We start from the raw sequence: 17,446 nt of genomic DNA, 5'->3' as shown, positions 1-17,446 counted from the left end.
AGACGTCAGTACTCTGCATCGATGTGCTTTGCAATGGTGTTCAGCTGGATGTTGGAAGTTCCTTCATATATTGTACCTTAAACAAAAGGGAGAAACAGGATAATCAGGAGTGTACCCAGAGCTAAGGAGAGCCACACAGAGACGAGTGCAAAAGACAACCCTGCATTTGCTCTGAGTTACAGGATTCCGTTTCCAAAGTGATTCTGACCAGGGAACCGTTTTCCATTTGCTCTGCGGCTCACTAAAGGCAGCTTTGAACAGTTGAGGACTTGGCTCTCAGAGCATCAGTGAGCAAGCCCAGCTGCTTCTAAGGACCTGGCAGCTTTCGGGACCGCCGTTCGCTCTCCACGCTGCTGGTGGAGGACTGGAGCACTCAGGCGTGATTAGGCAGCTGCCTTCTGAAATTAGAACCATACTTCAAGAACAGTATTAGACTCCAGGAATGGTAAATACCAACAACTTCAGTAACAGGAAAATGAAGACAGCACATTTTGTCGCAGTTCTCTTAAAAGGTCTACTGAGGCATTTTAAGAGTCAATTTGATGTTTTTAGAAATATAAATTCATTTTTTTCTGATAGGAAGAAGGAAGAAATCCAGCCACAAAGAAAAGTCAATAAACATTCTGTAGAGATTAAAATGCTTTTACCTAAGTACCAGTAATATAAAATCGACAAACACAATAGCCCAAATACCCACAGTGGCAAATAAAACAAGAGAACGTAGAAAGTCTGCTCACCGATCTTCGCATCGCGGAAGAATTTCTCCACAGGGTAATCTTTGGTGTAGCCGACCCCTCCCATCCACTCGATGCACTTGCTTGTTGTCAGCCCAGCGACCTAGCGAAGGCAAAGAGCAGGCTAGAGACGAGAACTTGGGCAAGGCGAGCCTTGGAGTGACATTTTTAGGAGCACAACTTCACTGTCAGCAAGTGGAAGGGCAGCAGTTATTTCCCTAAATTCCCATGAAATCACAGAACTTTTTTTTTTTTTGAAAAACAAACCAGACTCCTTTCTATGCATATGCTTGCCCAAGGGCATCATTTATTAGCAAATATTTACTGAGGTTAGGGAGACAGACACTACCCCTGCAGTCCTTGTGGTCATTAAACCCCTTGACACTGATTTTTTAAGCTGCAGAGAACAGAAGGGCTTGTCAGGAAAACTGTTGTGAGGAAACAGCTTGGCTGAGACCTCCAGCACCGGGCAGGGGTCTTACAAGCTGAGGAACATCACAACATGTTAAAGGGACGCCAAATAGAGCCGGGCCCATTGGCCTCAGGGACCAGAGAGAGTGGGGTCAGAGGGAGAAAGACACAGAAAGAGTGGGCCCTGGGAGGAGGGCAAGCAGTTCGACTATAGGAATGGCTCCCTCAAGGATGTCCAGAGAGAGCCTAATTTCCAGAAACTGAATGTGCTATCTTACTTGACAACAGAGGGCTTTGCAGCTGGGACTAAGCTAAGGGACTTGAGATAAGAAAATTATCCTGGATCATTACGATGGAGCATGAAATCCCAACAATCAATCAATGCTGATAGAGGAGGAGGATGCTGGAGAGCTAGTCACTGAAGGCAAGCTAAGCACAGCAACAAGAGGGAGGGGGGAGCGGGGGAGGGGGAGGGGGGGAGAAAGGGAGGGAGAGAGAGGGCAAGAGGGAGGGAGGGAGAGAGAGGAGGAGAGAGAAAGGGAGGGAGAGAGACGGCAAGAGGGAGGGAGGGAGAGAGAGGAGGAGAGAGAAAGGGAGGGAGAGAGACGGCAAGAGGGAGGGAGGAAGGGAAGGACGGAGGGAGAGAGAAAGGGAGGGAGAGAGATAGAGAGTGGGGAGGGAGGGAAGGAGGGAGGGAAGGAAGGAAGGAAGGGAGGGCACAGACCTTTGGTTATATTGTTGGCCATGAAGATGGACAAAGGGACATGAGTCAACATGTCCAGTTGAACAGTTCTTGGGAGCTGGAAGGGTCTTCCTGGAGCCTCCAGAAAGCCTGTTCTATGAACATCTTTACTTAATATCTGTAAAGTCAATTTCAGACTTCTGACCTCCCAAAGAGCAGCTGATAAAACTGCGTATTTCAAAGAATGACATTTGGGGAGTTGCCTTGCTGTAGCATTGTGAGAAGCTAATATGAATATTGTTCCGTTTACTGTGAGAAGTCACTGAAGAGTTCCAAGTGCCACATCATGGCCACCAAAAAGACAGCAAGAATGGACTGGAGACAGCAATAGGGACCATGAAAGTAGCTGAGTGGCCTGGGAGTTTGGCTAAGAAATAATGTAGCCTAGACAGATAGGTGGCAGAGAAAGAGAGAGGGGTTGGGAGGGAGAGGGAGACAGAGAGACAAAAACTGCAAGAAAAAGAGACACACACACACACACACACACGCACACACACACACAGAGAGAGAGAGAGAGAGAGAGAGAGAGAGAGAGAGAGAGAGAGACGGACGGACGGACGGACAGACAGACAGACAGACAGACAGACAGGGAATTTAGGCTTTCTCTGGACATCCTGAGGCCCCAATAGTCAAACTGCCCTTCCAGTTTCTTCTTCTTACACTGATCCCAGTTCATGGCCATCTTTCATGTTAGGAGCTGTGAGGGTTAAATGAGTATTTGTTGGTGTATCCAACCTGTAGCCCATGGGCTATTGTACCACAGGAAACCTGTGAAAACAGCTCATCCCATCTGGAGAATGTCAAAAGGTTGGATCCTCCTAAATCAAATATTGGACACAGTGTCAAGACTGGAAGACACCTGCCCCATAACATGGGTCAACTCTCCTGCCATAGTTCCACATGTATGCAGAGAATGGATATATCTGTGTAGAAGATGTCACACATGTTGATCATGTCTTCTTGGTGCTTTAAGTCTCATATGGTCCTGTCATGAACATATTCTCCATGGCAACTCATTGCACCCCAACTTGAAACCATGGCTTGAAGCCATCACTCAGAGGAGGCCGCTATGGACTTGTGGTATGCTTCACCCTGACCTGGCCATTCATGGAAACACTGAGACACCACAGAAGTAACACATCTTCCCACGGCAGCTCTACTCCTTTACTGCAGGAAGTGGAAAGTGCACATTCTCTTTTTCGGAGGATAACCCAAGCTTAATCAGTATTCCCAAGTGAAAGACTAATAACCTCACTTATATATATAAAACGAGGCTGATAACTCCTTCTGGATTACCTCTGATGCATAATACTTGGCCATAGATGCTTCTTTTATAAATGGCCTCCCGGCTTCTACAAGCCTAGCAGCGTTGTACGTCAGCAACCGCGCAGCTTCCAGCTGGGTGGCCACGTGAGCCACTTGGTGTTGGAGCCCCTGGAACATTCAGACCCACGTTAGTAAGTGACAATTTGCAAAACTCAGTTTACCTCTAACTGCAAGTAAGAGACACAATGCCCACTGACTCAAAATACAGCCCCAAAGAAATCCAAATCCAATCCTTTAAAGACCCTAAATCTGCAATCTAAAGTGAAATAACACGCTACAGGGATTATGGATTCTTTATTGAAAAATTTCAAAACTCACATAATCCTTCATAGTTGGTTAGGACTTTAAATAGCACCATAAAAAGTCAGGTTTTAAAACTTTGACTTTCAAATTTAGTAATGATTTTCAACTGTTTATGATCAAAATTGGGCTCATACTAATCCCAATATTACAAAACTTTCAAATGTTCTTTGCTTGATTGAATTAAGAAAATTTTGATTTTCGAACATGGCTTCAACACAACCAAAGTTGCTGCTGTAAAATAATGAAAGGGCATTTGAAGCACCCGTTTTCTCCCTTCATAACTTCATTAATGTGAGTCTACTCCTCCAACGCTCAATGGACAGCAGCTGCATGTTACCCTCCTCTGTGGTTCTCTCCTTCAGTCCTGGAGACAGGCATCTCACCAAACCTGGTGCTCACCCTATGGCTGCTGCCTAGGGATACCCTGCTCCCCCTCTGCAATACTAGTTTCATTCAGCTTTACTGGGAGCTCAGGTGTCCAAGCTTGTCCAGCAAGACCTCAACCATGTCCCCACCCCCCATTTATTCGAATTTTGAAAAATAACTTTTAAAAGCATATTAGAAAATTACTGCCACCCTGGAATTTTATTCAGCGATGAGGTGTCACTAAGCGCCTGCCAGTGAAGAAAGCGTGTCAGTGACAACATGAATACCAACTGTGGTGGTGACAAACAGTCTGCTGAGCTTTCGTCCAGGCATGGCGGGACACACTTGTAATTCCAGAATTGGAGTCAAAAACAAGAAGGACTTCTGCCAGTTCATGTTCAGCCTGGGCTACACACTGAGACCCTATCTTTAAGAAATGGGGGCACAGAGACTGAGCCACCAACCAAAGAGTTTGCATGGAGGAGACTTAGGTCCCCTACGTGTATGTAGCAGATATGCAGCTTCGTCTTCATGTGGGTCCCCCGACATTGAAAGTGGGGGCTGTCTCTGACTCTGTTGCCTGCCTTTGGATCCCTTGCCCCTAGCTTGGCTGCCTTGTGTGGCCTCAGTGGGAAAGGATACACTAGTCTTGATGAGACTTGATGTGCCAGGGCAGATTGGTATGGGGGGATGAGGGGAGCTCCTCTTCTCTGAGGAGAAGGGGAGGGAGGAAAGGGAGAAGGGTGGTGGGAGTGTTGTACTGGGAGGAGAGAAGGGAGGGGGGCTGTGATCAGGACATAAAGTGAATAAATAAGTTAATGAAAACAGAAAACAAAAGTAAACCTCTAAAACCCAGTCTGCTAGAAATATAGCCTCAGTGTTTACTGCAGACTGGGATGTTTCTCAGGTCTAACCTATCCACCACTAAACATTTATTTATGCCAATTCTGTGTTGAGCCATGGGAGGAACAACATTGAACACTATAGCCAGAATTCCTTGACTTCATGATCTGAGTCTAACAATAGTAGTCAATTAAATTATTTCAGTACTACGTGATGAAGGCTCAGTCTCAGTTAAAGCAATTATCTAATAACCCCACTAATGAAAAGCTTTTCCAAAACCAAAGGAGTGAAAACTTGGCAGGGGGGCGATTTGTAAATATCTGATACATTCTTCTCTCTCTAGATGTTCAGTATTGACACTATTTTGATGTACATAAAAGTTATCATAGATATGTAAGTTCTGAGGCAGCACAATAATGGAGTATCTGCAAGCATATGCAGAGCAAGTATCTCCCTGCTAGGACGCGCCTTTCACCTATGCCATCTCTTCTTGTGTTGTAGGCATTGAACTCAGGGCCTTAGGCCACATTCTCGGCCGGCATGCTACCACCAGGCTACCCCCAGCCCGGCCCACTTAGGATACCTTTTTTTTGAGGAAAACAAATTTGGTAGACAAATTCTCTGCTTTTCTTTTCTTCTTTCTTTTTTCCCTTTCCTTTGCCCCCTTCCTTCCTTCCTTCCTTCCTTCCTTCCTTCCTTCCTTCCTTCCTTCCCTCCCTCCCTCCCTCCCTCCCTCCCTCCCTCCCTCCCTCCTTCCTTCCTTCCTTCCTTCCTTCTTTCCTTCCTTCCTTCCTTCTTTTTTGAGATGGTTTCTTGATATACTGTCCTGACTGCTGGCTGGCTTCTTACTTGCCATGTAGCCAAGGCTGGTCCTGAAAATTTACTAATTTTTTTCTTTATGACTAGTCTTTTTTATGTTTCACATATGAAATCCCTTCTTACCTTAATATTATAAGCACAGTCTCCTACTTCCTTCTAAAAATTTAAACTTGTTTTTTACATGGTTTCTTTGCTGTATCTGAATTCTATCTGCTGTATGAAGCAAAGATAATTTCATTTTTTTCCACATGGGGAAAGTAGTCTCACTTTGTGGCTTACAAGGTTGTTTCCACCATGTATCAGTGTGCAAACGTGCATGTGTCTGTTTCTGGCCTTTCTGTCTTTGCCTATTAGTCAATTTGCCTGTTTTATGCCAATATCATTAATACATAGCTTCTGGTAGATTTTTGTGCAGAATTCAGAGACTCTAATCTTTTTTTTTTTTTTGGTTCTTTTTTTTTTTTTTTTTTTTTTTTTCGGAGCTGGGGACCGAACCCAGGGCCTTGCGCTTCCTAGGCAAGCGCTCTACCACTGAGCTAAATCCCCAGCCCTTCTAATCTTTTTTTAAAAAAAATAAAATACCTTCATGTCAATTAAACTTGTCATGGTGGTGTAACAACTGTTTATTCAAAGACCACATGAACTGCCATGGAAGGCAGAAAGGTAACAGTGGTGTGCCTCTGGCCTCTTGCCTTGAAAAAAGAAAACAAGGCAAAACAAAACAAAAAACCAACTCAGGATGGCTAGACGCAGGTCTGCAGAGTATACTGTAATGGAAGGCACTGCCGGGAGGACGCGCTCGAGTCTATGCTGACTAAAGACAGAGTTGTAAGGATGAACTACCGAGGCCCGTCCTTAAAGCTCTGAAGTCTAGAGGTGCCAGGGATGTCACTGACACACCCAGGTGAAAACCAAGTCATTTTGGTGAGGGATAGTGAGATATAACCCTACTGAGTCTCACCAAAGCTTTATGCAGTTAATGATCAAATTTCCTTTTGTCCTCCATACCATTTTTTTTTTGCTTGTTTGTTTGTTTTGAAAAAGGGTTTCTTTATGTAGCTCTGACTGTTTTTGAACTCACTATGTAGATCAGGCTGGCCTCGAACTCACAGAGATCCACCTGCCTCTGCCTCCTGAGGGCTGGGATTAAAGGAATGTACCACCATGCCTGGCATGACCAAATTTCTTAATATTAAATATCTGACTAAAAAAAATAATCAGACGCCCCAATAGTCTCTGAAAATGCAACTGTTGCTATGATCAGTGGTTTACCTGACCTGTGCATATATAAAGAAACCCTAATCCCTAGTTTACAGGGAAAATCAAAAGCCCCTCTTAACCTGTCACTCTTTGCCCATCTTGCTGGAAGCTGGCTTTGACACAGTACTCTAGTATACTGAAATGGACAAACAGCAACCTGACCTGATGACTTTGGGAGCCCACCCTCTCTGTGCCCCAGTTTTCTTGTGTAGGTTGGAGATAACAGCGGGAGCTACGGCTACTAATGGGTAAGCATTCCTAGTCTGAAAATCTGAAATCCAAAATGCTCCACAATCTAAAGCTTTTCAAGATGGTGCCACAAGTAGAAAGCTCAGCCCAGGACATTTTGGTTCATATATAAAATCATTAAAAGTATTGTATAAAATTGCCTCAGAGTTATATATAGGGCATATAAGGGATATAAATGAAGTTTGATTAGATTTACCCCACATCCCCAGGCTATCTTACCATGTCCACAAAAATATCCCAAACTGCAAACATGTGCAGCCTGGGATATTTCTAGGGCCAGGCATTTCAGATAAAGTCATATGAACCTGCACATAGACTAGTGAGGTGTGAACCCAGGAGATGCTGGACTTCTGAGGTAGTGAGAGGACATCTCTCCAGTGCCCACCAAGGCATCCCAAACACAAGACAGCTAGCCTCAAGGACTGTGGTTCTACCCTTAGAAAAGATTAGGATGGCCACAAGCCTATCCCACGAGACCTATTTCTCCTCCCAATAAAACATCCTTAGAGGACTCCCTCCAGGGAGTCAACACGGGAAGGGGAAAAGTCTAAGATAACAGAAAGAGTTTAATTATATAAACCTGAAAATCAAATATTCGTTTGCCGAACTGCATCCTTTCTTTTATGTATGGAATAGTGTAGTCAAAACATCCTTGGGCCAGTCCTAGCATCTGTTTTAAGAAAAGAGAGAGAGAGAGAGAAATCAAAAGACCAAAATGTAATATGCTACAAGTTTATGCCTTTAGTTAACCAAGTGGCACATTCCTTTTTCACAGGGTGGGAGAGGTGACGTGAGGAGGAGAGCCCAGAGGTGCACTGGGTATTCACTACAGACCTCTACCCACTCTGTCTGCTCACGTGGAGACAGTGTGGACTCTTCATATATGCAGGAGGAAGTGCATTTGATTCTAGCAAATTCTGGCTGCAGCACTGCTCAGAGGTCCTCTGCACTAAGCTCTCATTCTCCAGGCACAAAGCAAGCTGTAGCATAGCCTGGAATGGACTAAAGACTACAGACTCTGTCTCCAGTCCGCAGAGTCAAATATGGAAAGTCTCTTCTTTGCTTTGTCTGTTTTGCTTCCTGAAGTACAGAGGGGATGCTCTATGACACCAACCATGCTAGACAAGCAGTCTACCACTGAGTGGGAGGAAGGAGGATGAGGGAGTGCGGCCTAAGCATCGACGTTTCAAAAACCTCCTTGGGTGACTTAACTGGGATTCAGACAACTGCTGAGAGAATCTGGTAAAAACACTAATTCCCACACTTGAAGATCAAGTCAAAATGGGGTAGCAATTTTAGCTGAACTGTCTCATTGCTGACCAATTTCTATAACTATTGAACGATCTGAGCTTAAAAATGGTTTTTAAACTTCAGCATTAGGTAGCTAGTAAATCACTATCTAATTATGTCAAACTATGTAGGTTTAAAAAAAGAAAAAGAAAAAAATCAATAGTTAAAGCTTTGGGGGGAAATGCTCACAAACATCAATATTTCATTAGTGTTCATTCACATTTTCTTTTAGCCTTTATTTAGTATTCTCTGGAGAACAGAAGATTATATCCAAAATTAAGGGGACAATGCCCCCACAAACCCCAAGTTAAAATGAGGCGGCAAGTTTCGGTGGTTGTAGATGATGTCATCTTCTAGCATCTAAGCCTCTATTAACATGAAGGTTGATTTTGGTTCTTAAATCTTTTCTTTTCATTATTTTCTAGTACGTATGAGTGTTTTGTCTGCATGTATGTCTGTGTAATATGTGCATGCAGGACCTTCAGAGGACAAAAGAGAGCATTGAGTCTCCTGAGACTGGAGTTACAGCTGGTTGTGAGCCACCATGTGGGTGCTGGGAATCAAACCTGGGTCCTCCAGAAGAGCAGCCCGTGCTCTTGACTGCTGAGTTATCCTTCTAGCCTCTGCTTTGGTTTTTTAGGTAGGTTTTGCTATGTGCACACACTGGCTTTGAACTTGCTATGTTTATCTTCAAACTCTCAACCCTTCTGCCTCAAGTGTCTTCTGGGATCATAGGTATGTGCCAACACCACTGACTTAGACACTGAAATTATCCACAGCGAATGAAAACATGCATTTCTATCTTGGTAGAATGCTTCCATTTTAAACAGTAAAGAAGTAAATTCTCTTTAACTGCAGGGTTTGGAGAACAGCGTCTCCAGTTTACTGTTCCTGTTCCTGGTTTCCTCTGCAAGCGACCACTGGGACTCAGCATATACGCACATGCTCTTACCATCTCATTGGGCTGTGAGACAATGTGGAATGATTGGAACAGAGCACATGCCATGGGCTTCACAGCCAGGACTTCTATATTACGTGCACCTAGACGCCATAAGGCTCTGTATTGGAGCTTTAGTGCTGTACCCAGTAAAGTCATAACGACAAGAGAACCTTTAATAGTACGGGTGTGGTAGTGCTCTTTCAGCTTCGTTAGCAATCGAAATTGAACTTTGGTCTAAGAATAGTTCATTAGGGTGACGGTATATACAGTTCAGAGGTAGACCAGATGCTCAGCATGTTTGGGGTCCTGGATTAAATCCTCAGAAACTCTGCCCTTGGGGACAGGAAGGACAATTTTGTTAATGTAGTAAAGAATAGCAGGAAAAAAATGTGGAGAAATTATTCAACATTTACCTAAACAGCTGTCAGATATAATTATATCAAAATCTAAAAGCTTTAAGTTAGTAAATCTTAGCTACTGATTAAAAACAAATATATATCTGACTATTGATTGGTTCAAGAAGGGTTTAGGGAGCACCAACTCTCAATGTTGAACTACTGGCTACCAACAGATTTGGGTTAGGGGTAAGTCATTGCCTTCAGTTGACTCCACCAGGCTCCAATGCTCACACAGCGGCCCTGGAAATGGATCACTAAACAGCCAATAATTACAAAATACAATCTGGTAGGATGAAGGGGGTGTGGTGTTGCTGAGGATGGGAAGGAGATAAGAGAAAGAGTGGAAAGGGAGCAATCAGAATTACACACACACACACACACACACACACACACATGTGTATGATATGATATAATATATATTAAGGGTTGAAATTAGTGTTATATGTATGTATATATATGTATAGAACCATATATAATAGAATATATGTGTGTATATATACATACATATGGATGGATCCTTATATAATAGAACATATATTAATATATGGATGCTTACATAATGAATATACATACCTATATAATAGAATGAGTGTTCTTAATTTTAACCAGTCCTAACAGGTTTTGAAAAATTAACTAAAAACCAGATACCATTATTTAATATGTAATATATTTGGACGTTACTGGTCTAGGTATTAGATAATACTTTAATGATCTCAAAGCAGAAGACAGCTCTTACTAAGCCATTGTTTGGTCTTCTGGGCACTTACATAATTGACCAAAGTAGAGTTCGGGGAGATAGTCTGAAGCCATTCTCTTCCCTCATGCAAGGACAGGCTGCCACCTTGTGTTCAAAAGCCTCCCGATAATTAATTGTCTTACTGCAATCATTTTTCTTTCATTTTTATCTTAATTGGCTCAATATGTGAAAGAGCTAAGACGTGACTCACCTGGGCAGCAATTCCAATTCTACCTTCGTTAAGACTTCCTATGGCATATTTATAACCGTGCCCAATTTTCCCCAAAACACTGGTTTCTGGAACCTGGAAATACAAATGTACATTTACTTCCAGACTTACATCATTTAGATTTACATCATTTTTTTTATTTTAAATATACATAACATGTAATTACACACACACATTATACACACATATGTATATATACACACATATACATATACATATATATGTGTGTGTATACACACACACACACACACACACACATATACATATATAGTGCTCAATTTGTGTGACCTAACTCTATTGTAGTACTGAGTAAACTTCAATGAGAAAAGCTGCAGAAATGACTCAGTGGTTAAAAGCACTTGTTTTTCCAAAGGATCCTGGTTCAGATCCTAGCACTCTGCATGACTGGTCCCAACCATCCTTATCTCCAGTTTCAGGGGATCTGGCATCCTCTTCTAACTTTTGCAGGCAACAGGCATATAGGTGGTACACATACATGCATTCAGGCAAAGCACTCATACACAGAAGATAAAATAAATAAATCTAAAACAATTAAGAAAAACAAACCAACCAAACCCTCCAGTTTGATTGCCTGCTGCCCTCTGTGTGTCTCCTCACTATTCTCCCAAGTTTGTGTTACTCACTCTTGCATTCTCCCGAGCCTAAGCAAATCTATATAATGAATGAATACATTTCGAAAAAGAGAATTTTAAATAATTTGTCAATAACAAATGCGAATAACAAGCTACCCCCAATTCTTATTTGTATGTTAATCATGTGGAGATAATTCATTAGAAACTACAAAAACATGAAGTATTTTCAAAAGCAAGAGTAATAAACTGCTCTTCTGTTGAGATTATTCATTTTCAGAAAAGTCTACTGAAGTGTAAGTGTGTGTGTGTGTGTGTGTGTGTGTACACGGGCGTGTGCATGTGAGTGTGCACTCTCCCTTCCAGTAAGTCGGAGAGAAGGAAGGAGAAATAAGCCAAAATACTTCCTTATAATGTATAAGGTTAATACTAGAAGTGGAGGGATGGCTCAGTGGCTAAGAGGATCTGCTGCTCTTCCAAGGACCCAGATTCTCATCCCAGCACCCACATGGATACTCACAGTCATTTGTGATTCCAGTTCCAGGGGATCCCAGACTCTTTTCTGGTCTCCAAGGGCACTGGGCACATATATGGCTCCCATGCAGGCGTACACACACACACACACACACACACACACACACACACACACACACATACCCTACACATGTAAAACAATATACATACAGCAAAATATCCTCAATAGTCAATAAGTAATCAATATTAGGAACAAAAGAAAATACTTTAGTTTGCAGGGAAAGCAGAGGAATGGTCGGGATAAGGGCAAGTAGGAAGAAGAAAGGAGTGAGGCCCAAAGATATCTGTCAAGATACCTCAGTACCTCCAGACACAGCTGTCCACAGAGATCCAGGAGCAATGGAACACCTGTGCCCGAGCCAGGCTCCAGCTCAGCTCCAGCATCCTGAGGTTTTGTGGAGCGTAGCCTGGCTGCGTCCCACTCTTACTGAGCAACATCGCCATCTTGTGGCAGATGGTGTACCAACCTCAGAATTCCTTCTCCCAGCAGAGGTAGGCTCACAAGTGCCAAGCTTATAAAGTATAAATGTTTCAGAAGTATTTTAATAATAATAACAATATTTTATCGTTAATATTATTATTATTATTATTATTGTTGTTGTTGTTGTTGTTGTTGTTGTTGTTGTTGTTAGCGTCTGGCATTTGCTTTGCAGGTCAGAGGTTGCACAGAGAAGTTTTCCATAGAAAAGAGTTGAGAAAAGGGCTTCAACTTTTGTGAAAAATGCTCTTGGTCAGGACTTCCTGCTGACTAGCTCCACCAAGAACTCTTCCGTGCACACTTACACCATTTGCTGCTCTGACAATCCTCTTGTGTGTTTCCTATGGATGGTTCTATGTAAGGCTGACTTCTCCTTAAGCTTTTCCGGAATATTCTGGAATACCTACCTTGACATTTTCAAATGTTAACTGACAGGTGGAAGAAGCTCTGATCCCCATTTTGTTTTCTCGTCTCCCTATTTGAAAACCTTCTGTATCTCGGTCTACTAAGAAGCAGGTGATGCCTCTGTACCCCTAAAAAACAAAAGGTAAAATGTGACTATCACTTTGGCTTTAAAATCCCTGTTTATAAGGAGTTCAAAGGAAGAAAGCCAAGGGGTTACAGAGATGGCTTGGCAGTTAAGAGTACTCGCTGCTCTTCCAGAGGACCAGGGTTTGGTTCCCACTGTGGCTCATAACTGTCTGTAACTCTAGTTTCATGGGATTTAGCTCCCTCTTCTGGCTTCCACGAGCATCACACATGCACGTGGTTCACAAACCTACGTGCAGACAAAATACTCACACATATAAAATAAAAATAAAAGCCATAAGGAGTGAAAAGAAAGTCCCAGGGCTGGCAAGATGGCTTGGCTGGTAAAGTGCTGCCCTGCCTCTTGAGGATGCCTGTTTGATCCCAAGTACCTGGGCAAGAGCTGAGCCCAGTCGCATGCGCTTGTAATTCCAGTACTAGGGAGGTGGACGGGCGAATCCTTGGGGCTTGCTGCCCCAGTCAGGTGAAGGTTATCAGTGAGGCCCAGGTCCCAGTGAGTGACCTTGCCTCAAAAGGAGCTGGGGGCTTGGGGAAGGAATGAGTAGTTAAGAGCACATGCTGCTCTTGCAGAAGATTCGAGTTTGGGTCTCCACACCACTGCGAGTGGCTCATGACCACCTAACTCCAGCTGCAGCAGATCCGACATCTTCTTCTGGTCTCCACGGGCACCTTGTACCCAGTGTACATACCCTTACACAGACAAATACATAGACACATAGCTAAAGTTTAATTTAAAGAAAATCAATCTTTAAAATGAAAGTGGCCAGTTCATGAGAAGCAGTGCCTGAGGTTGACTTCTGGTTTCCTCACAGGTGCATCCACATCTACACAAACACACACATGTGCACACATGTACAAAAAGAAAACAAAGCTAAAATGGACAATAAACACCAAAGAACTCTGAATTTCAACATGTGCACCACAGAACCGGAATAATTGGAGAACAACAATTACTAAACAAGATCCTTATGCCATGCACGGTGGTACAGCCTTTAAGTGCACCTCAGCACTTGGGAAGCTGAGGCAGATGGATCTCAGTTGAGTTTGAGGCTAGCCTGCTCTACAGCCAGGGCTACTTTTCCACACCCCATGGTGAGTGTTGAAATTATTTTTATAAGTATGTGATCATGAGACCCCCATACTTTAAATTCTATATTCCCAAACAAATCAGAAAACAAAAAAACCAAAATAAAACACGCTTACCATCTTGCTGTATGATTTTCTTCATCAGTACTGAATGAAATACTCTTAAGTATTTTTCAATATTCTTAAAAGTAATGTATTTTACAAGTACTTAAATCCTTCATTATTATACAGAAGAATTAAAGTTCTACCCAATTAAAGATTGGGGTATTAGGAGAGAAGTAATAAATGGTCCTCTGTGTAATTAATAATTATGTCAACAAGTTATTTTAGATGAATAAACGTGAGAAAAATGATCATTCAACTCTCATGGAATGAATCCTAGAAAGGAAATGGAAGAGGTGGGCGGAGGGAGGGAAGCAGTTTTCTTTACACTTACAGAGGGGGGGTCCACATTTGCAAAAACCAGGAAGAGCTCTGCATGTTCAGCATTGCTGATCCACATCTTCGATCCATTGATGACGTAGTAATTTCCACTTTTATCAGCTCTTGTTTTCAAAGCAAAAGAGTCGCTACCAGCTCCAGCTTCAGAGAGGCAAAAACTCCCTAACTAGAGATGTGAGAAAAAACATATTGTATTTATCCTTTATAGTAACAAGGCATAGGAGAAAAAAAAAAAAACCCAGACATTTGTGGGTTCGTTTTTTTTTTTTTGTTTTTTGTTTTCTCTCCATAACAGAGTTTCTCTGTGTAGAGCTGGCTGCCCTAGGAACTCACTCTGTAATAGATCAGGCTGGCCTTGAACTCAGAAATCAGATCATCTCTGCCGCCCCCCTCCCCTCCAAGGGCTGGGATTAGCAGTCACTGCACTGCCCAGCTTTAAAAATGGACCTCTGTAAGTCAAATCTTTAGTTATGCCAAGAAATCTATATTTGGGCTGTATACAGTATATATACAGTGCTGTATGCCTTTAATCCCAGCATCCAGGAAGCAAAGGCAGGCATATATCTCCATGACTTCCAGGCTATCCTGGTCTACATAGTTCAGACCAGCCAAGGCTATGTACTGAGATCCTACATTTAAAAACAGTCTATATGTAACAAAATAGAATTGTAATTATTATTTCCTCAAAAGCACCCTTACTGTTTACCTAGGATAAAATACAGATTTCGGGATACATGCTGACTGTGCGGCATTTCCTCTTCTACCTGCATTCAGACTCCCCAAAGCACAACAGAGCCTCCAGGCATCGCAGAACTCAAGTCAAAGATGCAGGAAGATTGTTCTAAGTCTGAAGCCAGAAAAACGAACAAAAAACCCTCCATGCTTAATTTAGTTAATTCGAGTAGAAAGTGATCTCAATAAAGGTACTGGAAAATGAATTGTGATAAAAGTACTGTTGTTTTGCTGGGCTGTGGTAGGGCACACCTTTAATCCCAGCTCTAAGGAGGCAGAGGCAGACAGATCTCTGTGAGTTCAAGGACGGCCTGGTCTTCAGAGCGAGTTGCAGGACAGCCAGAAACCCAGTCTCAAAACAAACAAATAAAACACAAACCAAAGAAGTGCTATTTTTGTTTGTTTGTTTGTTTGTTTGTTTGTTTGTGACAGGATCTCACTATACATCCCAGCCTGGCCGGGGAGTTGCTATGTAGCCTGGTCTGGTCTCAAATGAGCAGTTTTCCTGCCTCAGCCTCTGACCACTAGAATTACAAGTATGCACTGCCATGCCTGGCTAAAAAATAATTGTCTGATGATTATTTCCTAAAGTTCCACATGACAAATGAAATGTGTTTTTGTGGTAGCAGTTAATTTATTGAGCATTGCTTGGTTGATGGATGGTGTTGCATTGTGGTCTCGGATAATTAAAGCCAATATTGTAGTTACTGCTCTCCCGAAAATTGGAGCCTCAGACCCAATCCATTTCAACTACTCATTTCAACTTACTTTTTCCGTAACCAGCTTTGGCAAATAGGTGGCCTTCTGTTCTTCTGTCCCGTGCTTCCTAAACAGTTTGTTAATGACTGTGTTCTGGATGTCACATAGGAGAGCCACGGACGCATCCACCTTAGCTAGTTCCTCTATCACCAGGACAGAGCACAAGAAGGAGGCTTCTGTTCCTCCATATTTTGCTTCAACTTCAATGCCCATCATCTAAAGACAGATGAGGAAAGATGAGACAGGTAAGGAAAGCTTTCTATACTGGGAGATTGTAGACTGTAAAAATACACTGTAAACACACGCATGACCTGGGGCCCCTTGTGCAAGGCACACACTTAACCACCACCCAAGCTATGTCCACAGCCTACCATAGATACACTCTGAACTTTAAAAGTTTATTCATATTTTGATATAGCTATTTTACTACAAACTAGCCTATAAAACACTAGATTTTTGGTTGCTTGTTTGATTTTCTTTTTTTCTTTTTTTCTTTTCTTGAGAAGAATGAATTTATGTTAGATTTTTTTTTCTACTTTGGGTCTCAGATAACAAAGAAAGATACAAAATGCTTTGAAGCATAAATGAATGGAATAAAGAAATCTAAGTATGCTCTGATAACCTTTCTCATGAGGAAAGCATGAACTGTTTTGTTTTCCCAGTGCAGGCCCCTGCACACTGATCTGATGGAAGAAGTGAATGCATGAGAGTAACCAGCTCCCAGTGTACATGCATGCAGCTTTGAGTGGTGTAGTGTCTTCTAACGTGACCTTTCCAGGAGAGATAATGACTGTGTGACCATCCATTTGGAGCCACTTTAGAAAGTTCAAGATGGTTAGCAGACAACACCTGGTAGTGTTAGAGTGACACACCCAGTAAGTCACAGGTGCTGACACACAACACTAAATGCTGGCCAACATCTTTAGGTGGTCATCTGATTTCAATGTCTAAGACTGACACATGAAATGTCCTTAGTACTGCTCTTATTTTAGGGAAGGGACATGACATACCAGTGGCTCAAGACCCATATCTGGTAGCAGAAAGGGTGATGTTCCCTTTCTCTCTAGGCTCTCCTAGAACAGCACTACTGAGTTAGGGCCATAGCTATGTATTTCAGGTTGAGGATGTAGCTGACAGGAAGGGGGAACCACGAAGGCTGAGAACTGTGGGGCGGGGTGGGGGTGGGGCACTGACAGTGATTTCTGAGTGTGAGCAATTGTTAGCAATACTGCTCCCGATAAAGGTCACCAGCACTCTTTAATGGGACATATGTGGCAGGTGACTAACACTGGGACTGAGGAGTTAGGAGGCAGCTAGGCCACCATAAGCAAGAGCAGTTTACATAGGTGGACAGTGAGTGCACATGGCCTCGAATGCAAGAATGACTACCCCAGGAGAACAGTTTTCAAGCCATGAGACCACCAAAGGATTCGCACAGAAGCATGGCAGGGGAATGGGGTCTGTCAATGATGACAGTGAACTGGGCTAGGAGAGGAACCATCGGGTCTTTGTCTAACATACTAGGCTTCTGTGTGGCCCCATATGTCTCTACATGGGATTCCATTTCCTAAGTATTTCACTGATAACAAAAAGTTGGAAACCAGAAGAAATGAAGTTGTGTGGCTTGGTAC

General features: G+C 42.7%; 1 protein-coding gene across 1 annotated transcript in view; it reads right to left on the bottom strand.

Annotated features, from left to right (window-relative positions):
* The window catches only part of Acadsb (acyl-CoA dehydrogenase, short/branched chain), a 38,877-nt gene continuing 21,431 nt past the window's right edge, over positions 1 to 17,446 (bottom strand). The window contains 8 exon segments of the mRNA NM_013084.2: positions 1 to 76; positions 738 to 837; positions 3,184 to 3,321; positions 7,634 to 7,723; positions 10,629 to 10,721; positions 12,656 to 12,781; positions 14,320 to 14,490; positions 15,825 to 16,031. Coding sequence (NP_037216.1) covers positions 6 to 76; positions 738 to 837; positions 3,184 to 3,321; positions 7,634 to 7,723; positions 10,629 to 10,721; positions 12,656 to 12,781; positions 14,320 to 14,490; positions 15,825 to 16,031 — 996 coding nt within the window. The 3' untranslated portion in view covers positions 1 to 5.

The sequence above is a fragment of the Rattus norvegicus genome, chromosome 1, assembly GCF_021556685.1.
Source record: "Rattus norvegicus strain SHRSP/BbbUtx chromosome 1, alternate assembly SHRSP_T2T, whole genome shotgun sequence".
Classification (NCBI taxonomy): domain Eukaryota; kingdom Metazoa; phylum Chordata; class Mammalia; order Rodentia; family Muridae; genus Rattus; species Rattus norvegicus.
This window is presented reverse-complemented; position numbering and strand designations above follow the sequence as displayed.